Source organism: Dipodomys ordii, unplaced genomic scaffold (genome assembly GCF_000151885.1).
Source record: "Dipodomys ordii isolate 6190 unplaced genomic scaffold, Dord_2.0 Scaffold10, whole genome shotgun sequence".
NCBI lineage: Eukaryota > Metazoa > Chordata > Mammalia > Rodentia > Heteromyidae > Dipodomys > Dipodomys ordii.
The window spans coordinates 15588809-15611876 of record NW_012267226.1 but is presented as its reverse complement, the minus strand read 5'-3'; the positions used below and the strand labels follow the sequence as shown (position 1 = coordinate 15611876).

At 43.2% G+C, this 23068-nt stretch overlaps 1 protein-coding gene across 2 annotated transcripts; it reads right to left on the bottom strand.

The window, feature by feature from the left end:
• Positions 1 to 3541: 3541 nt before the first annotated feature.
• Layn (layilin) lies at positions 3542 to 21997 on the bottom strand. 2 transcript variants are annotated; one of them, XM_013009559.1, is made up of 7 exons: positions 21775 to 21997; positions 18629 to 18926; positions 14361 to 14518; positions 10187 to 10219; positions 9504 to 9587; positions 7344 to 7446; positions 3542 to 5444 (listed from the first exon to the last, which is right to left on the bottom strand). In XM_013009559.1, the coding sequence occupies exons 1-7, from the start codon at positions 21857 to 21859 to the stop codon at positions 5081 to 5083; spliced, it is 1125 nt and encodes a 374-aa protein (XP_012865013.1). In that variant the 5' UTR covers positions 21860 to 21997; the 3' UTR covers positions 3542 to 5080. The 2 variants fall into 2 exon arrangements, with proteins under 2 accessions (XP_012865013.1, XP_012865014.1); XM_013009560.1 differs by lacking the exon at positions 10187 to 10219.
• Between the last annotated feature and the right edge of the window lie 1071 nt (positions 21998 to 23068).

Below are 23068 nucleotides of genomic sequence, written 5' to 3'. Positions count from 1 at the left end.
CTCTACCACTTGAGCCACAGCGCCACTTCCAGCTTTTTTCTTTTTGCTCATGTGGTGCTGAAGAATCGAACCCAGGGCCTCATGCATGCAAGGCAAGCACTCTACCACTGAGCCACCTTCCAGCCCTGGCAAAACATTTTTAAGAGTATGAATTCTGGACTGGCAGAGTGGCTGAAGTAGTAGAGGGTTTGTCTAGCAAGCTTGAGGCCTGGGGCGTAAGGAAGGACATTGTGAAACATATTACATCTTCTGCTGTATAAATTTCCCTTTTAAAACTTCTGTTTAAGAAAAATAATAGGTTGTGGATCTTGAACAAATATTTAAGATAAACACAGGACTTTGGAACAAAATTTGTATTTCCCAAGAGTTTCGCTTTGGGTCACTTCCCGAGGGCTCTGTACGCATACATTCTTGTCACTTTGTGTGTGTGTTTGTGTGTGTGTGTGTGTGTGTGTGTGTGTGTGTGTCTTGTCTGCAGCCTGCATTCTTTTTCCCCAGTATTTCAGTGGAAAAGATTAAGAAGCACTAGATGAAATAATAAACAACTAGCTAGGACAAGAAGAGTTTAGATTAGAATTTCTAGGGAGGAACTGAAAGAAGATTCCAAAATAAGTCCCCCATAGGAAAAAGAGAGGCCTTTGCCATAATATTGCTTTAATTGATTGGATTTGTGTGTGTTGCTAAGGAAAGCAAATCATTCATTCTGTTCCTATGTGGGCTGGGTAATTGAACTCCCTATCTTTGCTGACAAGGCTAAGGCTTGGCTATCCTATTTGCTAGTGTGTAACCGCTCGGTCATTAGCAAGAGCAGAGAGTATGGAAGGCCCAGAACAATCTAATGGTGTTTGGGAAAACAACTGAACAGATGTTTCCACGGGTGGTGGGTAAATAGTACTTCGTTCACACAGCTCTGTATTCAGTTCTCGGTTCCACCAAGGCACCACGAAACCGAGAGTGCAATTCATCTTCCTTTCTATTCCTCTTTGCTCTATTTCCTACCTCCGCAGCTAAGGAGAGAAGTCCCAGTGGTGAGCCAGGAGAAAAGAAGCAAGAATATCAGGAGTTGAAAGGCTTCATCCTGGTCATTCACAGTGAGCTAAGTAGCTATGTAGTTTTGAGCAAGTTCATTCAGCTTTTCCAGACCTGCTTTTCCTCTTTGTAAAAATCAGAGTACAATTCTGAACACACACACACACACACACAAATCAGAGTACAATTCTGAACACACACACACACACACACACACACACACACACACTAACACCTGAAGGTGCTATCTGTCCTGGCCTCAACCCAGGTGTGCAGCATTTGAGACCACTCTGACAGGTAATGTTCCCTCCCATTTTCTCATCATACATACAAAAGAGGTTAAATCTGTTTCTAGTGGACACCAAAAAAAAATTTGGGGTGTGTTGTCTGCTAAGTCAGGTAAATGCAGCACTGCCTATTCCAACTCAGTTTATGGATCCCTCTTATTCTTTGCCTTGTGGATTGAGGCTGGGCAAAAACAGTTGGAGAATGAACTGTAATTTACTATTGTCTCAGGGCTAATGCTGGTTAATATTTGATGGATAATTATGTGCTATATTAGGTTGATAGGGCTGTCAAAAGAAAGTATCATAGCTGGGGGGATTAAGCACAATAAATATAGTGTGTCACACTATAGCAAGGTGTTTCTTTTGAAGGCTGTGAGAGACCTTTTTTTGTGTGTGTTGCTAGGATTACAGGTGTAAGCCACTAGTGCCTGGCTGCACCTCTCATCTAGTTCTTGGTGGATTGCCAGCCATCTTTGAATACTTTGGAGGGGGTGGTCATAGTTCATTTCACAACATGTGCCAAGTGCTTATATTTTATAATTTTGTTCTCCCAGAAGCATTTCTAGATAGAGAATGTTATCCCCATTTAACAATTAAGAAACTGAGACTTCAGTAATGAACTATTTTGTTTAAGATCGTATAACTAATAAGAAATAAGACTTGCATTCTAGATATCTTGGTTACAGAACCCAGAATTTTAACTAATTTGTTAGAGTCTTACCTCTCACATCTTTACCTCCCTTTTCTGTTTATAGTTACTTCCCAGAAATTGCACAGTAGGCAAAATTTCAATCACAGCCTAACACTGCCACCTTGTGGTAGACATAATTAAAGCAGCCTTCAGCTCATGGTATGGTGAGAAGTGCCACAGACTTACCCCCTAATATACGAATACTGCTAAGCAATTGCAAATTTAATTTTTAAGGGAGAAAAAAATCCCCCTTAAATAAAACACAAGACCTGTGAGAACACAGAATACAGAAGCTTTGGGCCACTGAAGGGATAAAAAATTTGCTGATTAAAATACATAACTGAGGTCCAAACAGGTTGGTGTGCATCTGTAATCTCAGCTAACAGATGACAGTCCTGGAGGATCACAATCTGAGGCCAGTCAGGGCAAAAGGTACTATCTATCTGCCTGCTCCTTTTAGGGTTAAGAAGGTGTAAAGCTCCTTGAATAGGCAAAGAGACAGAAAAGTGGAAAGCAGTTCTTTCTGGCAGATGGAAGTTCTGAAACTCACCTGTTGTCCCTGTGTTTTGAGTAGGCCTGTATCACGTCTCCACGTTTTATAGTGGCACCAGGTGCTGCTGATAGCTTTATGAATGATTCATTGTCATCTTGAATCAGAGGCTCACAGATGTTCTCAACCACATCAGCATGGGACACTGGTGTGTTGTGCTCAGAGATAAGTTATATGTTATCAACAATTTTAGAACTAATGTTCAAAAAATACTTTCCCTTAAATAATTTCCAATTAAGAGAAAAAGTTGCAAGTTCAGTATAAATAATATCCTCTGCTTCCTACTCATCTAAGAAGTAAGTTTTGACCAGATGTCTATCATCCCTTAATTCTCAAATATATGTTTCCTACAAAGGCATTTTTTTGGGGGCCAGTCCTGGGGCTTGAATTCAGGGTCTGGGCACTGTCCCTGAGCTTCTTTTGCTCAAGGCTAGCACTCTACCACTGTTTATGTGGTACGGAGGAATTGAACTCAGGGCTTCATGTATGCTAGGCAAGCACTCTACCACTAAACCACATTCCCAGCCCCATACAAAGATATTCTTTTAGGCATCTAGGTAATGTAAATACAACCATGGCAATGAGCAACGCTGGGAATTGAACCCAGGACCTGGTGCATGCTAGCCAAGCATCATTCTACCACGGAGGTACATCCCACTTTAAATGATGAAAGAGACTTACCAAATTTCCAAATGATATTAGCTCAATGAACAACCTCAATGTTCAGTTTGAACATAGCAAGCATGTAACATCTAGCAAATGTTTGTTAAGTAAACAGAGTACAGTTACTAGATAGAAATGTACCTGGATAAGGAGGAAGAAAAAGGACATTTTACACAGGCTAAGACTGTGAGTACACATAGGATGATAATCTGTGGGTCCCAGTAGAGATGACACACAAATGACAAAGACAAGGTACTGGTCCCCTTGCTTATAAACTTTTCCATACACAGAGTAAGAATGAGACCTCACTTCCAATTTTTATGATATATTTAAAGTAAGTCTTTAATATTCCTCACCAGCTTGTCTACTTTGCACAGTGATTCCTTCTTCCTAGGCAACAGGAATTCTTTTCAAACTGAAATGGTCCAATTACCGTCTCTATCCAGGAGAAAACAGGCGCAACAGATCTTTCAGCTGAAATATTTGGGCAGCTTTACATAGGTCTGATGGATTCATTGTGCATATTTTACAGCCTTCGGTTGCCTACATTGCACTGTGCTGTCAGGGTTGTAGAAAGGCTGGTGCCAAGGGCCAGATAAGATTCCTGCACTCACAGAGCTTGCTGCCTATCAGGGGTCCATGTGGTGGGGCACAACACAAGATTAGAGAAAGATTTTAGAGCCAGCATGGGAAACAAAGTAGGAACCTGGACTTTTTGAAGCACGTACTGTTGTAACCCCATAAACCACATGTCCAAGGCAGGAAGAAAAGGCATGTTAGTTACCCACACTCTTCTGTGGCCCAGGTGGTTAGATTGTCAGGCAAAAGGTTTCGGTCCACTGCATTGATAACTTTGTCTAGTTTGGGGCTCTATATAGGAAACACAGCTGCCAAGTTTTTGAAAGGTAAGGTGTAAGAGGAAAGGTTACAATGGCGGGTTGTTAAGCTGATAGAGGTTGCTTGTGGGAGTGAAATGATGGCTTTCAAACCTTCCAAGTGCCCATAACTGATCCTGGGCTAAGGAACTTTTCTCTAAATGAAAGACCAAAAACATTTGAAGTTATCAAGTCTCTGAAGCCAAAGTAAAAGGATTGTTATTAGCAGTAGGTTGATGTGGCAGCAAAACAGGCACATAAAACACGGTGCTGTCAGGGCTAGGAGCACAAATAAGCCCCAAAGCAGAGACACAAATTTCATTTTTAGTTCAAAAAGTATTTCCAAGATAGTTATTTCTATGTTTAGATGTAAGGAGAAAGGGAAAAAGGTCCCCTGAGGCTGAGGGCAGAGGAAGGGCCATAGATTCAGACTGGCTAATATTCTTCTTCCTGCTTTCTTATTTGATTTTATTCTATGAAAACAAAACAAAATAACTCAGATAGGAGAGTTGCTGAGATGCAGGTCAGCCTTTGGCTGCCACACATGGGCTTTGAGAAAAAAAAAGTCTATTTTCTGTCTCTTTGTGGTTATGTGTGCTGTTGTACACAGAAAGGAAAATAGAAAATGAAACTGGGGTTTCCACACTAAACCCTTATCCCTGCTAGTTCAAGCAATGTCCCTTGGACATCAGATGTGACCAGTCTACTGACATTTAAATGATAATCTACAATATGTCAGGTCAAGCTGGGCACCTGGGACACGTCTTTAGCAAAGTGCCTTTCTCATAAGGTCAAACTGGGTGGAAGACTGGAATAAGAAATGCAGTCAGAACTTGGGGACCCATCTAGAGTTAATGGGGATCACATGCTCAACCCTAGGAGCTGATCTAAGCATTTTCATAGACTTTCTGGGCATTTTCCTCATGGGAAGTATTTTGCTTTTTTTTTTCTTTCCCATCAACAGTTCAAGTTTTGTTCACACCTCCTAGTAACCATATATTTCATTTTCCACCCATCCACACTCCCTGCTCCTCCCCATTCTGTCAGGGGAGAACTCATAAATGTCGTTGGTCACAAATCCACTTTCCATGCTTGCCAGTGTCACGAACCCGCTTTCTGAAGGGTTCACCGCCATGTTGTCATAGTCACAAGATAGGTCATCAGGAGTGGCGTCTCCTGAACACACCCGGAATGAAATGTTCTTCAGGTCTGGTCGGGGCTCAGCTAAGTCTGCTTCACTTTGTTTTCTTATGATGTTGTAAACCTCCAGGTCTGGGCTGGGTTCTTGGTGAGGAGAGGCCCAGATGGTGTGTTGATCCTTTGTGCTCGGGTCTGGCTGCTCCCGTTTTCTAGAAGGAAGACAGTGGGACTGAGTATTTGAGATCAGGAGATCCAGAATATTCCCTGGCTTTGTCCTCAAGCAAGAGGAACCCTTGGCAATCACTAAGTCACAATTCCCAGCTATGTAAACCTCTAGGCTAGGGTTTGGGGGTGGCTGATTTGGGGGGTACCAACCAGGAAAGTGTTATGCTGAAAGTGATTGTGTACCTGTTGTCTACTGATGCTAGAACTTACATGGCTGTGCAGTATGAAAATAGGTAATAAAACAGAGTAGAATTTATAATACATTTGACCTGAATTGCTGACATAAATAATATTTTTATATTATATCACAGTGATTATAGCTGCCTTGATGTAAATTATATCTACCACTAAATAAAGAAGCACATGTATATATTACTGCACCACGCATTCACTTTTGGAAATATTTTGCTAAACTCTATGACAATGTAATTGCTTCCATAATATCCCCATGTATTTTGTTTTATGCATTTAACAGTCGTGTCCAAGGAAGAGGTCCATAGGCCTCACTAGACTAATAAAGGAATCTGCAACACTATAAAGGTGAAAACTCTTTCTTGATGTAGATGGAGTCCAGCTGGAGTTATTAGTCTCAAATCCTGGTAAAGCAGGAATCAGCTATAGAGTAAATGTGCATGCGCATGGGGGTGCGTGCACGTGCACACACACACACACACACACACACACACGCACTGGTTTGAACTGGGGCTTCTCATTTGCTAGGCAGGAACTTTACTACTTCAGCCAGTTCCTTTTTGCTTTAGTTATTTTTCAGAGATCTCACAATTTTGCCCTAGACTGGCCTCAGACTATTCTTCCTACCTAGGCCTCCTGCATAACAGTGACCGCAGGTGTGTGCTATCATGCCCCACTTACTTGTTATGATGGCGAGGGGTATGTATCTCACAAACCTTTTATTCTGGGCTGGCTTCAAACTGCAGTCCTCTTGGTCTCTACCTCCCAAGTAGCTGGGATTATAGGAATGAATGAGCCACTGTGCCCAGCCAGAAATATATTTGTAATTGTTCAAACTGAATTCTACTTTTAAAGTCAAGGGAAGTAACTAATAAAACCTATCACATAATGGCTACCATTTTTGAGTTCTTACTATGTGCCCATTCTTAAAATATCAACTGCTTTATTCCTTACAGTAAAATCCTTGGAGGAAGTTATTAAATAAAATAGTTTCTACATTGGAATATTATTAGCACATCTCAAATTGGTCACCAGAGGAAGTAAAAAACAAAACAAAACAAAAAGCAACCCCAAACCCTTAAATTGGACTTTACTTTTCCTGTTGTAAAAATGGGAATACTGGTATAAAGATGTACCTGAGCAATTCTGTGCACTTAAAAAATGGGGGCTATCTCTCTGATCCTGATGGTAAATAGAGGCTCTCTGGCTCCCTAGCAGAGCTATTTTATCGTAATTTCTCTGTGTGTTTCAACTAAAAGGAACTCCACTCTCATTGTGAATGAAGCCACTTAGCATTGGAGGCTTACCAGATCGCTTTGAAGCAGTCATTTTCCATGTGACCCATTCCTTACTCAACAAGTGGTTTTGGAAGGATGACCTATATGCATGGGAGCACTTTGCTGGGTAATACATGGGTCCACAGGAAGTGAATAACAGAGCCTCACCCTTAGAGCTGTTTAAAAGCTTCCACACACACAAAAATAAAGAATGGAAGATCACTCTCTCAGTCACCACTCAGCACAAATGCTTAGCACTTTTGAATGCTGGAGGCTGCTAGAAAATGTCCTCTCATTTCTGCAGTGGTCCTTCTCTTGGAGTGGCCATGGCTATTAATGAAGTCAACAGACCGGTGCTTAGATAGATCTGAGTGCAGAGAATGCAGAGGTTTATACAATGGCAGATTTACTTGCCTCCTTCTAGAGATCCATGCTGCACACACCACTGTGGTTACCACAAGGAGAAGGAGAAGGGGGATGCTGGGGATAAGGATGTAGGCAAGATTCAAGGCAGTATCTAAAAAGGAAAAAAAAAGCACACTAATGAAGTGGTTTTTTTTTCTCCTCCTCTTCCTCCTTTGTTTCTTTCTCCTCCTCTTCCTTCTCTTCCTCTTTCTGTTCATCCTCTCCCTCCTCCTCCTCTTCCTCCTCTCTCTCCTCCTGTTCCTCTTAATCCTCCTCTTCCTTCTCCTTTTTCAAACCAGGCTTTAAAAATTCCTAAGCAACACAGACTATTCCAGAGAGCATGTTGGTAGGAAGTAGTTGCAGTTACCCAGTCAGCAAAGCCTTCCAGCTTCAATAAGTGATCATTTTCTATTTGTACTATTATTCTAAATATCAGTGAAAATGAGGTTTTGAATCTCTTGCAAGGAATGTTTGATAATTAATTTTTTTTTCCAGAGAAGGGAGATTCTTTCCTTGTCTTTCTCCTTAGTGTAGCAGAGGTTTGGGCTGGGTGGAGGGGAGTTGTGTTGATGTCTTTACCTCTGTGGAGCACTTCAATAGTTCCCAAGCTGGGAGTGGGAGAGAAGGAGGGAGGGAAAGAGAAACAAGCCAGACGTCCCAGTGTCATTACCAGAGAGGAGGAGCACCGAAATTAGACTGTAAATGTTCCCAATATTTCTGACCAAGACTCACTGGCTCAGCTAAGCTCACTCTCAGTGGCTGTGAAGGACATTCAGAGGCCTGGGCTTCTGATCATGCAGACTTTGTAAAACATCCCTTAAGACTTAGACTCAGAAATTGTTCCTTTCAGGCACTTGGGGAAAGATCAAGGATTGGAGACCAAAGCCTTTCCTACCCCCACCAACCTAACATTCCCAACCATCCAGACGCTATTTTAATTTTTTTTTTCTACGTGGCTGCAAAGCTGACAATCATCAAAGATAAAAAACAAAAACAAACAGGTTCAAAAACTATCGCAGGGAGGTAGATACATCGCAATTGTACCCAGAGTGTACACAGACACCCCGCTTGGCCTATGAATCTCTTCATTTGGCTTCTTTTGACTTGATCCTGTATGACAAAATGCCTAAGAATAATGTCTTCCTGATTTCATGAGTTTTTCTGGCAGCTTGCTGAACCTGAGAAGGGTCATGGGCACCCGTAGATTTGTAACCAGTTAGTCAGATGTGTAGGTGGCCCATAAACTCCAAACTTGCGGCTGATGTCTGAAGTGAGGGCAATTGTGGATCATGCCTTTAAAGATGAAGGGGCTGGGCTGGGAAAGTGGCTCAGTGGTAGAGCGCTTGCCTTGCATGCATGAGGCCCTGGGTTCGATTCCTCAGCACCACATAAGCAAAAAGAAAAAAGCCGGTAGTGGCTCTGTGGCTCAAGTGGTAGAGTGTTAGCCTTGAGCTGAAGAGCTGAGGGACAGCACCCAGGCCCAGAGTTCAGGCCCCACAACCGGACCCAAAAAAAAAAAAAAGATGAAGGGGCTGTGCTAACTCACTGTCAGAACTGAATTACAGTACTGCAATTATTCTATTTTATGGACACAGTAGTGCTCTCAAGAGGTAAAAAAAAATATGATTACTTCTATTATGCCAAAGATTAAACTGAAGCACAGTGAAATTAAGTGATTTTTGTTCAGGGACAAAAATCCCTCTTTGAAAGCCAGGGTTGAGAATAAGATTGAAAGCCCATTAGCTAATGATTCATTTTCTTTTACCTTTATGATCTAACCTTCTAGGTGATTCTGTCCATTTCCTCTCTTTGTTGCACAGATCTTATACATCATGGCTTGAGCCTTTCTGATCTTATTACTCTGTATCTAGTCTCTCAATCTCCACCCTACTACCCTACCACAATCTTCTTGACCATAGGTGGTTTTTAAGACTTTGTCTTTACAAAGACAGGATCTTTCACCTCTTATCTAGTTTAATATAATATTCTTAATCGTTTTGGGGATAGCTGCATATTTCACATTTAGTGCAGATTTTACAAAGTCACAGATGCCTCGGCTAATTTCATTTTTAAGAAATGGTAGGAAGAATGAAGTAGAGAATACAATACATATCATTTGTAATCAAGGAAGTCCATTAACCATTTTTCCCAGATGAGTTCTGTACTCACCTTTGCTTTCTTTAACTGTTTCTTTGGTATCTTCTTTTTGTGTTTCTTCTGCAAGTGTGGGTGTTATTGGGTCTGTTCTCTCACCTGGGGAAGAGACATATAGATACAGAACTTGGAGAAAGGCGTCATAGTCCAGTATTTTTTGAAACTGTCCTATATCCAAAGTGGGATGCAAGAAAAAAAAACAGGAGCAATTTGACCAGTGAAGAGTTGAATTTGCTGCCCTTGAGGCTTAATTGTCTTTTATGTTTTAGTAACTCTTGCTGCCAAAGATCAAGCACCAAAACAGCCCAAAGCAGTGGCATTGAACCACATGAAGTACCAAGGTGCCTAGAGGAAGGGCCAAAGACTTACTTCTAGAATCATAATCAGTTTGGCTCAGTCTCTTGTCTCATTAGATTAAATTAAGCCACTCATATTGTCAGTAATAATAAGGAACCTTGCAGACTGAATTTGCAACTGTTGCTTTTCACATTTGACAGAAATAGACAATAGCAGAGAGTGAGCACAAGGAACAAATTATTATCGTGACTAGATGTGGTTTATGGCTGTTCAAATTGTCTGTGTTAACCCTCATGCTCTTTCTGTTGAATAATCAGGTTAAAAGGACATTTGGCTCTAACTCTATAAAGAGGGGTTTCAAAACAGCCCAAATGAACCCAAGTCTCACAAGACAGCCTTACCTCCAGGCCTCATAGAAGGAGCTGTTGGTTTCACTGCAGGAAAACAAAAACAAAACTATAACTAAACTTTCCTGTCAGCTGAATGACATCAGCTAGAAAATGGCATCCATTTCCAAAAAAATTTACTTATCATTACCAGATCGTTTATTGTTACCAGACACAAGGAAGTGAGTTAGTTAATTCAAAAGAATTACTTCATTTCAGGCTTTCTTCTTGAAAAAAAATTTTTTTTTTTTTTTAGAATAGCAGAGAGCCTGGTGCAATGAGCCCCTGTGTATTGTCACACAGTTTCCTCTAGATCAAAGATAGCTAATCCAGGTTCAACAGTAATCTCTCCTCCCCCACTATGCTCCTGGCCTGGATTCTTTGAAAGCAGCTCAAGTCATTTTATTAGTTTCCATGAAAGTGCTTTTTAGAACGGCAAACACTGATCTCTAAGCAGTGGAAGTGGTTGAGGGACTGGCCAGCTCTGAGTCAGAACCTGGTGATAGGCCCTGAGTTCTTCAAAATACTTCCCAAGGCCTCAGAAAGGTCAGGTTGCGTAGACAACAAAAGTCCGTTGTATTTGCTTTTGACAAACCTCAACTATGTTGGCAATGAGTATCCCATGCTAATCAGATGCTCTGGAGTTCAGAAGGATAGGGATCCTTAACAGCAGGATTTAGAAATCTCAGTCCTGAGCCTATCCTAAAGTTTACTTCAGAGAGGACAGAAAGATTTAATTCTCTTCTCATAAGTGCATGTGTATGCACTTGATCCAAACCTTATTTATCTTTAAACCTATTTATAGAATGACGACTGTGTGATAAAGACTGCTCTGCTGCATAAAAACAAACTGAATTTCTTTTTTATTTTGTTGGTCGTGAGGCCTGAACTCTAGGCCTGGGTACTGCCCCTCAGCTCATCAGCTCAAGGCTAGCACTCTACCACTTGAGCCACAGCGCCACTTCCAGCTTTTTCTGCTTATGTGGTGCTGAGGAATCGAACCCAGGCCTCATGCATGCAAGGCAAGCGCTCTACCACTGAGCCACCTTCCCAGCCAAAAAACTCAATTTCAATAGTTTTGATAATAATGTTTCCTTTATGAGAAAAAGACAACTAGGGGCTGGGAAGGTGGCTCAGTGGTAGAGTGCTTGTCTTGCATGCATGAGGCCCTGGGTTCAATTCCTTAGCACCACATGGCAGAAAAAGCTGTAAGTGGTGCTGTGGCTCAAGTGGTAGAGTGCTAGGTTTGAGCTGAAGAGCTGCGGAACAGCGCCCAGGCCCATAATTCAGACCTCATGACTGACAAAAAATAAAATAAAATTATTTTTAAAAAAAGGAAGACTATTCAACCTAGTTTTGATGGGGCTGAAGCCTTCCCAAAGGAAATTACTTTTTAATTTCTTATTTTGGAACGATTTTAGATTTATGAAAATTTGCAAGATACACTTTACCTAATCATTTTATCACATTTCATTGACTTAATTATTCTAGTCTTATCTGTCTGCCTGCCTACCTACCTCTATATCTTTGTATTTATACACATGTATATGCATATGTCTTCATGCATACTTGCACAGACAAAACTTTCTTCCAGAGACTAAGTTGCATATGTGCTATCTTCCATTTGCATTTAAAAGAGAGAGGACATTCTCTTATGTAACCACGATACAACAATCAAAACCAAGAAATCCATCTTGATGTAATACTGTTATCAAAGAACCAGTCACATTCCACATTCTTTCATTGACCTGATAATGTCAAGCATAGAAAACCTTTATCATTACTGTTACCATCATCATTGGGGTGACCATAACAATCCACAATGACTTGTTGCACTTGTTAGGAGAGAAGGTAATGCTTCACCTAAACCTGAAGAGTAAGAGTGAATTAATTGGGAAAGGGGAAAGGGTGTTCTATGCATAGGAGGCAGTAGGTCAGAGCTCTCAGAGAACTGCACTGAGTGCAAAGATGTTAGAATAGGACAAGGAGAGGACTTGGAGTAGTTAGAGTTGAGGCTGGATAGGAAGGCAAGGGTCTGATCATCCTTTTCTAGCATGCTAAGTTGTATGAGCTTATCCTAAGGAGGGGTGGCTTTTTTTTTCCTGGTCCTGGAGCTTGAACTCAGGGCCTGGGCACTGCCTCTCTGTGCTTAAGGCTAGCACTCTTCCACTTGAGCCACAGGGCCACTTCCAGCATTTTCTGTTTTTGTAGCACTGAGGAATCAAACCCAGGGCTTCATGCATGCTAGGCAAGCACTCTACCATTAAGCTACATTCCCAGCCCAAGATGGGTGGCTTCTTAAAGGCAATACATTTATTCTCCACTTAATCACCTAACCTCTATCAGATCCGTTCTCTGTTTTGGGAGAGGCTGATCTCTATTAACTATTTCATCGAAGCCTCTTGTCTTTGCGCGTTGATTGTAGGGAAGCAAAGTCAAAAGATCAGAGGACAGGAGGAGAGAGGTCATGGTATTTATATTCCTCATGTCCCCTTCCATATCAGCATGCTTTGACAGTAGCAGCATTCTGTGGTGGGTCCTCTTATGATGCCAGCTTCCTCTGGGTTTTGCTAAAATGATTCTCTCCCTTTGTTCCTTTATAAACATAGTAGTGGATAGCTTCCCATTGTAGCTAGTCCCAGGCATTTTGCCATTTCTTGCTCTTTTTCTACACCTCTGCAAATAGCATTTTATCATACTCTCCTTATTAAACCCTGTGGGTTGGGTATGCTGTCCTTTTTCCAGCTAGAACTCATTAATGTATTTAATGCATTAAAACAGCAATTAATACAAAACAAAGGAAGAATATGATTTCAAGTTCAAAAATAAAAGGATGCTAATGAAAAATTTTAAAAAGTCTCTTATTTAATAATATTAGAGAACAAACATTTAAGCCTTGTAGCTAACAGAATATAACTAACAAAAGTGGCCTGTCACTGGTGGCTCACACCTGTAACCCTAGCTATTCAGGAGGCTGAGATGTGAGGATCATGTGTGAAGCCAGCCTTGGCAGGAAAGTCCATAAGACTCTTATCTCCAATTAACCATACACACACACACACATACACACACACACACACACACACACACACACACACACACACACAGAAGTGGAGCTGTGACTCAAGTGGCAGATTGCTAGCTTTGAGCACAAAAGCTCAGGGATAGCTCCCAGGCCCAGAGTTCAAGCCCCAGGGCTGACACACACACACACACACACACACACACACACACACACACACACACACAGAGATGGAGAGCCAGTTTGTAACAAGTGTTTTGCTTTCACTGTTCTGAGAATGTGACTTGTACCCTTGTTGCCTGAGGCAACTCTGTATGGGAGAATTCATCTGAGTGAGTAAAAAGGGAGGGAAAACATCTTTTAGTAGCAAAAAATTTGCCCCCATAACATGATCCAATGCAAGAGACTTTAAAATATTATATAGTCCTAAACTAAATATAAGTAACAAGTTATTCTACTCATGTCATAAAAGAATCGGGGCCAAGCAGCTTAGAGGTGGTAAGAAACTTCAGGGATGAATCATTAAGGAGTTCAAGTTTAAATCTAAGTCAGTTAAAATAAGGGAATCTGGGAAAACTCAGCAAAATCCTTCTGGTCTGGAAACACATACAAATTAAATTTGTAAGTCATATCTACAGGGGTAGGTGGTCTTGGGAGTTTAAAATTACTCGTCCACATGCTTGCTATCTCTGCCTAATGCCAGTGGAATTGGTGTACTTTATCCTGAGCTGCTGCTGGTCATTTGTGTGTTCCTTTAAATTCCCCCCAAATAAGCTCACATGGTTGTTAGAAGACTTGTAGGAGAAATGGTTAGCTAATTCCAGGCTCCTACACATGTGGGATGTGTAAACGTTTGTGCTTGTCCAGAGAGAAGGCCTTTTGGGATGTTCTCAGAAGACTTGCTTCATCACACATAATTAGATCCTTTCTTTATCATCTTTTTTTCTGGTCTTAACATCTGATAACCTTTTCTTTGCTAGAATTATTCGTCAGTAAGGAAGTGTCATCATCTTTCTCTTTATAAGAATTCCCCAAGTTTAATAGTGCTGGTATGTGCAACAAGCTTTCCCCGAAACAAAAAAACAAATTCTTTATATCAGCACCTGTTTGTGAAATGGGAGAGAAGGCTAAAGATTCAGCCACATAGTTTGGGAAAGGACTTATTACCATCAGAGTATTTGCAAATGAAATTGTTCTTCATGTTGCATCGGTCATCATTCCACTGGAACATATAGGGGCCTCCGATACCAGCAGGTGCTGATGGCTGATGGTACATGACCACACAGACCTCGCTGCCACAGGAAGGCTCATCCACATACCAGTTCCTGTGGGAAAGGGATCAACAACAGAGGTAACCAGACATACAGATTCCACTTCAGAAACCAATACAGAGAGCGGGAGGTGCTAAAGCACTCCAATAAGCAGAACCATATACTCTCTACTATGGATGTCACAATCAATCATCTGACATTTACCATAACCTCTTTTCCATATGCTGGCTGCAAAGTAATTAGGAAGAGAAGCAACTAGCAGAGCTGGTCTTTTTCTTTTTCTGCTAATTGTGTTTTGTTTCTCATTTTTCAGGGATCAGATGTACTGAGAAAAGGAATGGTGCATGTCATGCAGATACTTCCTGTTTCCATTTTCCCTGCTTATCATCAGCCACTGCTGCCTTAACATTCCTGGATAGTAGATGAGAAATTTAAGCATCTGAACAAGACATGCATATATATATATATATATAAAGAGAGAGAGAGAGATACGCTTTTAAAGCATGTGAGGGGATGGGGACAAAGTCAGGAAAACCACTGGGTCTGTTTCAGTTTTGAAGTCATTTCCTCTTGATCAGGCCCATAAACCTCTTAGTCTCTACTGCCAGGTATCTTAGCTTTGCCTCTCGAGTCCCCCAAAGTAGGGGCTTAGCTATACTATCCAAATGGCCTGGATATGTGGGGGCCAGGTTAAAACCTTAGATTCTGTTGACCATCTCAATGTGCAGGAGTCCGCCCCATTTGTTGACTCAGGGCTGGGCTTTGTACTCTGTCTGGTTATGTTATCTGAGCAGTTTTCTCCTGGATTGAGATCTTGCCCTGATGCTCAGACTATTTAAGTAGGTACTGTTGTTCGGTCTAGCTTTTCTAAGAATCCCTACCTCAGTAAAGAGATAGCTAAGAGACAGGTCTCCTGCTAGTGATAGAGTATGGCTCTGCTTTAGTTCTGTGTTGCATTCTGCCAAAAGGAAGATCCTTCGTTTAATCACCTAAGTTGAATTTCCTGAACAACAGCTGAGCTTGCAACTCAGATAACTCCTTGGATATTATGGCTGCCTCAGAGGACCCTGTGGGAGATATGCCATGTACCTCCTCAGTATCTTCATCCTGTTCTTCACCATTGTTACTCCACATTGGCCTTATAGCTCCGTGGTATTTCATCTCATAGATAGATGGAATGTATTCCCAGCATTTGTTTTTTGGATTTCAGCCAGTTTTCAGACTGAGAACTCACTGGTAGAGGGAGAGGTTAATGGACCAATGTGATTTTCTGTGATTCCCAACCAGAAATATCTGGAACAGTTTTTATTCATTGGGAATGGACAAAAGTATACTTTCATGGTCTTTCCTAAAGGTGAGGTTGGCTTTTCCCACCTTCTGCTATAATGTGGTTAGAAGAAGCCTTGACTTCCTAGATATCTTGTAGAAAATTACACTGGTCCAGTATATTGCTGACATCTTGCCAAATGGACCTGATGAACAACAAGTAGATAATATATTGTAGGACTCAGTAAGAATCATGTGCTCCTGAGGGTTGGAAAGAAATCCTATGGATATTCAGGAACAAGCCACTTTTTTTTTTAAGCATGTAGAGATGCTTAGTGACCTAGCGAATACTAGAATATACCTTTCAAGTTAAAAGACTATTTTTTTCTTTTTTTGCCAGTCCTGGGGCTTGAACTCAGGGTCTGGGCGCTGTCCCTGAACTTCTCTATGCTCAAGGCTAGCACTCTATTACTTGAGCCACAGTGCCACTTCCAGCTTTTTCTGTTTATGTGGTAATGAGGAATTGAACTCAGGGCTTCATGCATGCTAGGCAAGCACTCTACCACTAAGTCACATTCCCAGCTCCAAAAGTCTATTTCATCCATGTAATAATTTGGAAAAGGAAGCATAGCATTTGGACTCCTAAAGGGGATAATGATTCATTTTGGAATAGGCATACAATCTGGGCATGGATTTGCCTTTCCTGCCTTAGTACCTTAGTCAGCACCACTCTCTAAAGGTATATTCAGTACTCAGTCTATAAAACAAGATTCCAAATAACATCTTATCAGCCTGGGGGACCTGTTTCACAAAGAAGGTAAAGGGTACAGGCAACAGGCCATAGAGTTGACTCAAGCTGCCAGTTTGACAAAGTAATTGAATAGTTTGTTGAAAATATACTTGAAGGGCTGGGAAGGTGGCTCAGTGGTAGAGCACTTGCCTTGCATGCATGAGGCCGTGGGTTCGATTCCTCAGTACCACATAAGCAAAAAGAAAAAAGCCGGAAGTGGCGCTGGGGCTCAAGTGGTAGAGCACTAGCCTTGAGGTAAAGAGTTGAGGGACAGCACCCAGGCCTAGAGCTCAGGCCCCATGACCGGACCCCCCCAAAAAAATACTTGAAGCATCATCTTAGAGGCAATGTTGTAGGTTGGTTATCAACTCAACAAAACCATATATGCTTTAAACCAGTGATTTATGCAGTAGTCCTGTATTTACAAGAGTCTAATACATGGGTCTGGCCAATGAACAAAAGTGGTAGTAAGTCACTGGAGAGAATTTGTATTCCTTGTCTCTGCAATGCCAGGCTTTGGGAGTCTTGAGGTACTTAGTTCCAAGAGGGAAATATTTCTAGAAGATATAGCAAGAATCTTATTGAATTGGGATCCTTGTGTCCAGGGACTAGCAATCAAGAAGAAACATCATTATCATGGCAGGAGGTAGGTGATTCTAATCATAAAGAGCAGCTAGTTTCCTTTTATATGGTATGGGCAGGGAGAAGACTCCTAGGTTATCTACTTGGGTATCTCTTGGTATTCATGTCTCAATTTTTATATCAATGGAAAAGTACGTTAACAACGGCCTGAGAAGTTCTAGGTGACAAGGGCAGACTCTTCAGAGATAAGAGCCTGGTTATGCCACTCGGTCAGTCACGGAGACCAATGGAGGGTGGGAATCTGAACTGGAAACTAGAAGAGGGAGATCAGTAAATATTAGTTGTGGGCCCAGGACATTCTGCAGTGAGAGATATATAGTATAGTTCATCTATTAACTTTCCTTTCTGTTTCTCTCATGAAGAGAAGCCCATGAGAACCGTGGAGGAGTTTCTCCCAAACTTATATGACGATGACATCTGATCAGCATAATGGGTAGACAGCAACAGATGTTACTTACTGACTTAGATATAACAGGTAAAATGCATGTTTTTATCTTCATCTTTTTGTCTGATAATGACTCTATATGTTTTTCCATATGATTAGATTTTCTGTTTTGTGCTTTTGCCACTTTATCTATTGGGTTAAGTTTAAAAAAAGCTTTCAATGACAGTTCTTTATCATAAAGATATTAATTATGTTATATTTATAGATATTTCTCTAGTATTATGTCTGCCTCTTAATCTTCATACTATTAAATGTTAGTCCACACCATAGACTTTTTTTTTGTCAGTTGTAGGGCTTGAACTCAGGGCCTGTTCACTGTCCCTGAGCCTCTTTGTGCTCAAGGCTAGCGCTATACCAATTGAACTACAGCACCATTTCTGGTTTTTGAGTTGTTATTGGAGATAAGAGTCTCACAGGGATTTTCTTCCCAGGTGGGCTTTGAACTGCCTCAGACCTCAGCCTCCTATAGGTATGAGCCATGGGCGCCTGGCCACCATTGATTTTTTTAGGAAGAGATGACAGCAAGGTCACCCTGCCATGGTGTGGTGTGAGTGAGCATCACTGTCTTGGTGGTATAAATTTAGAAGGGTCCTACAGATTACAGCCTTCCTTGGCCAGATTTCTTGTCTCTTATCAGGGTTTTCTGTGTCTTGTGATAGTCCCATCTTGACTCCAGAGACTTTCATTCTCTTGATGTGTATTTTAGTCTGAAAGGCCAGACAGCCAGAATCACTGATTTACAATCCTGTGCATTGAAACAATGGTACTGGGCTTCACCCAGCTGCAGAGGACTCTTTGTACTTCATCTGGGCTCAAGTGAAGATTGAGCTTGCTACTTTCACCACACTGCTCTGGACAGTGGGTATTCTGGTGTTATTGTCCTCTTCCCCTCCATTCTCCCCCCCCACCCCCACATTTGCCTGGCTTTCTCTTCCTTTCTTTCCCATTGATGTGTCATTGTCCATCTACCCTGCCTCGTTCTGAGTTATGTCAAGGGAGTTGATGCTGTTGGTTCACTTACCTAAATTTTGATGTACTGCCATCAGTCCAAGCATAAAGGTCCTGGCAGGCTGTGCTATTGCTTTTTTTCTCCTCACGCCTCCTGAGTCCAATCCAGAAGTCACCATCAGATGCCAAGAGGTTTTCAATGAACTTTTCTATCAGTCTCTGCTCATCTTCAGACTCAATGCTGACTAGCTGGCCCCCATCCCATCGGCAGGCTTCTTTGGCTTCCTCAAAGTTCAGCCTTCGAGAAACATCATGGAAATAAATGACTTTATAACAAGGCCTTCGGGTCCCTCCTCGGCAGACCAGCTGCCCTAGAGAAAGAAAAATAGAAAAAGAAAGCAGCCATTTTATGTTCTCACTGAAAGTATACCAGAGAAGAGTTACTCAGAGGAGTCGCTGAATGATGATCTCTGAGTAGGATTCTGAGTACTCACTACTCATCAGCAGAGGATTTTCATGTCAATTAGGATTCCCAGAGAAAATTAGTACTCCCTCTAGCATGTACTTGCAGTAATTTAAACTCTGATGCCTGTGTTATGGAGTGATGCCCACGTGATGGAAGATACTATATTTTGTTTATTCCATTACAGATTCTTAAAAACAGACATTTCTATCTCTCAAAGAAGATTTATGACTTCACTTAAGACACACAAGGAACACTTTTATGCCATTAGGGAATCTCAGGAAATTAGTGTCACTTAAAGTGAGTATCTCTATTAAGTGGTGCTTTTAGGTAAAGAGGCATTCTGAGGTTTCTAACTTATCTAGATTCAGTCTCTTATGTGAGCAGAAGCTAAGAGCATCAGATACATGGGCTTCTCTAGTACTGTCAGTCCTCTGACCTAAAGACAACACCTATGGCTTACTGGACTTTTCCTGTGTGCCATTAACAATGGTAAGGGCTTTATATTTACATACATACTTTATCTTTTTTTAACGATAGAGCCATCCCAGGATGTAGATACTATTTATAGCCCATTTTACAATAGAGAAAACTGAGGCTTGGGGAAATTAAATATTTTGTTTAAGGTCATATAGCTATAGCAGCAGCAGCATCTGAGTCAGAATCCGGACCCGATCACAAAATCATTCTAGCCTCAGGTTCAGATTGTTCCGGGAACACATACCATGTATCTCATCTGACTAATACCTCAAGGGTTTTAGACTATTTCAGACAACTTTGCTGAGCAGCAAGTAACAACAAATGGTTCATCGGCACACACTGTCCTCACTTGTGTCTGGATGACTGAAATCATTAGGCAGCCAAAACCTTAGTCTCATTACTCCTTCACTGAGTATTTACTGAGTGTATCCACTTTGTGTGTCACTAGTGGCTGGGAATATGGAAACAAACGCCAGTTCCTACTCCATAGGATCACATAGTATTTGCATCTCGATCCAAGTGTACAAAGTGAAAAACACATCTCAATAAAGAGAGATTAGTACTGTAAGAAAAGAGCCAAAATATGGCGGTGGGTGTGAATTTCTGCCATAGAATAAAGGGTAAAGGATTTGGTTTGGCAACCTCTTCCCAGATCTTCTGGAATATTCTCATTTCCCCAACTTGTTTTGTAGTTGTGCAGGGAGCCAGATAACTTTTTTAAAAAAAATATTATTCTCAGTACTGTCTAGAATACAAGGGAAGGAGGCCACAGACAGTTAATAATACTGTTAGTGCTAACTGGGAATGAATACATACAGATGGTCCAGAAAGCTCCAGTGAATCTTTATTTTCATCTCTTCTCTCACCACTTTTCTAAAGAAATTCTCAACAAGCAAGAAGCTGAAAGAATTTTGCACCTCCTCCCTGTTATTCTTTGGCGGTTGGCTGCTAACTGGGAATCTCTAAGTGGATAGGCAAATTAGGAGGGCTCAAAGCAGAGAAGCTGAGCCTTTCTCAAAGAGGCCTGGAGAGGAGGCCGCCCAAGTTCTTATGATTCCTTAAAGGGGTTCTAAATCAGGCAGCAGAAAAAAGCTAAATGAGGCTTCAGGAACACCCCCCTTCCCCCCAAACGGGACGGTTTAGCATAAGCTGGAGTTGGATTTTCTGGCAGCTCCCATGTTTCCACTGGATTGCCAAGGGAAAACATAACACCTCAATGGAGTTTCCTGTATGGTCCAGCCTGGCCACATACTACATGTCTGAGAGTGCGGGCCAGAGCTGGAAAGATGCCCGGGGGCCCATCTGGTTCCCCTGCCTTCAGGAAGTGTCTTTCTCTTCTCATCTGCAGGAAAGGGAAGGGGGAGGGAGCTTCTGCCCTCTCTCCCCCTCCCACCCCAACCACCGGGCGAGTAAGGCTTCTGCAGCCTTACTCAAGCAGGTCAATTCAGTTCTCTCTGTCTCTGTCTGTCGGTCGGTCTGTGTCTCTCTCTCCTGTCCTGAAATCAACTCCTAGATTCATTAAATCATCTGCTCAAGTTGAGATGCCAGAGAGGAGCAGGTTCCAATTTTCTCCGTCCCTTCTTGGCCAAGGTGTTGGCGCCTGAGAAGGGAACCCAGAAATGGTGCAGCCGCCATCCTCCTCCATCCCATCCCCCCCCGCCCCCCCCCGCTCCCCCCTCCCCGTCCCAGCAAGCAGAACAGTGGAAGAAAGGCCAGAAGCTAAGCACGGTACCTCCTCGGGGGTCCAGGTCCGAGTCTGCAATGACAGGACGGAAGGAAGGAAGCCCAGAGTCATTTAGGGAGCCAGGCGGGGCTCGTCCCGGGCGGACTAGGCTTGTCTTCCCCATCTCAGAGCGCTCCCCTGGCGGGCGCTGCAAGCCACCCGTGCTCCCTCCCGCACGAGACACCGAGAGTAAGCCGCGAGGCTTCCCGCAGCACGCCGCACCCCCGCCCCTCCCGCCCGCCGGGCACTCCCGCGCGCGCGGCGCCCAGCGGGACGGCAGCTACTTTGCCCACCGCCCTGCCCAGCCTCCCACCCACCCAGGGGGCCATCCCGGACTTTCCTCGGTACCCAGGGACTCTGCAGGGCCGATCCAGGAGTGGAGCTCGGGTGGGGGAGGCAGGGGTCTGGGGTGGGGGTCCCTCCCTCCCTCCCCCACGGGCCAAAGAAGGGGGGAGTGGCGGTCCTGTAAAGGGTCAGCAACAGCTGGGTCCCCGCCCTCCCCCGCGCCCCGCCGCCGTGCACCCGCCCGGCCGACCCCGCAGCCCGCACTCACCGCTCAGCAGGCGCCCCTTGGCACCCCGCGGTCCCGCCAGCAGCACCGCCAGCAGCACAGCCCCAAGGGCAGCTCCCGCCGGCATGGCTGGGACTCGCGGGCACCCTCTGACACCCCGACTCTACGGTGCGGAGACACCAGTGGACAGACAGACTGATGGACAGATCGCTGCGTGCGCAACGACTGCAACCGAGGCTGCAGCATCTCCCACACACAGACTCCCACGGACTCCGCACTGGGAGGAGTCCAGGAGGGTGCAGGGTCAGTCCGTTGCCCTCCGCCTCCTGGGACGTCACTGCAGGGGGGGGCGGGCCACCCCAGGGCTAGTCCGCCTCAGCCAGCCTCCTCCCACAGGCTAGGTGCCAGACCCGGCCCACAGGAGGACAGCTAGTGGTGGAAGGGGCCAGCTCCCTGTCCTCTGCCCCCAGTGGTCCAGGAAGTAGGACGGCTGCCCTAAAATGGGGCGAAGAGCTCAGTGTGGCCCCCAAACAGCACCACGTCTCGCCTTCCTGTCGCCAGGACTATAGCCTGAGTGTGGGCTAAAGGAAGAGGGAAAGTAAAGCACTTACTGTGGCTCAGTAGACCACAGTCCCAGCGTCCTGGGCTACTCTTTGGAAAGGAAGGAGTATAGAGCAGATGCTCACACCTACAGTGTGCCCAGAGTTATAGACACAGTATGGAGTCATCATAAATGGTGGCTGAGTTGGAGTTGTCCTGGCGGAGAGTGGATACCACCGGAAACCAAAGACTGTCCCAGAGCTCATCAAGAAAACCGTTCTGATTTTTGCTGGACACATGTAAGGAAGTGAGTGGGGTTGACATTCAGCCTTTGATGGTAGGAGAAAGAAGACCCCTCCCTCTCTTCCAGGAAAGACAGACTTCATTGCCTCTGCAAAAACTTTTCTAACCAATTTAGCTCATAATCAACATGTGCTCCCTTTTCTAAACTCCCACAATAGCTGTTTGTTTCTGCTTATCTACCCGCTCTGATTGCCAGAACAACAGTCAAGAAAACAGTGATGCATCTAAGCTTTTGAGCCACTACAGTTTTAGACAAACAGGCCTGGAGAAAACCCGGGGCCGAGACGGGGCTATCTGGGCAACAGTTGCAAATATGAGGGATACTTATATTGCAGAAAACAGCAGCATTTCTTCTCTATATCCTGATTTGAATATTTCACCTCTAACACACAGTCTTTCAAGAATGTTTTGGTGATCAAATCATAGAACTGCAATGGGGGAAGAAGCACTTGAAGTATCTGATTCTGTCTGAAATCCTTCATTCAATATATGT

What these genes read in the sequence shown, in the direction of transcription:
- Layn (XM_013009559.1), bottom strand. Translation starts at nt 21,859, where the DNA reads ATGCCGGCGGGAGCTGCCCTTGGGGCTGTGCTGCTGGCGGTGCTGCTG. An exon ending in TCCTTCTATGAGGCCTGGAG is followed by an intron (nt 9,588 to 10,186) that starts GTAAGGCTGTCT and finishes TCTCTTCCCCAG; the next exon opens with GTGAGAGAACAGACCCAATA. An exon ending in AACAGTTAAAGAAAGCAAAG is followed by an intron (nt 7,447 to 9,503) that starts GTGAGTACAGAA and finishes TTTCCTTTTTAG; the next exon opens with ATACTGCCTTGAATCTTGCC.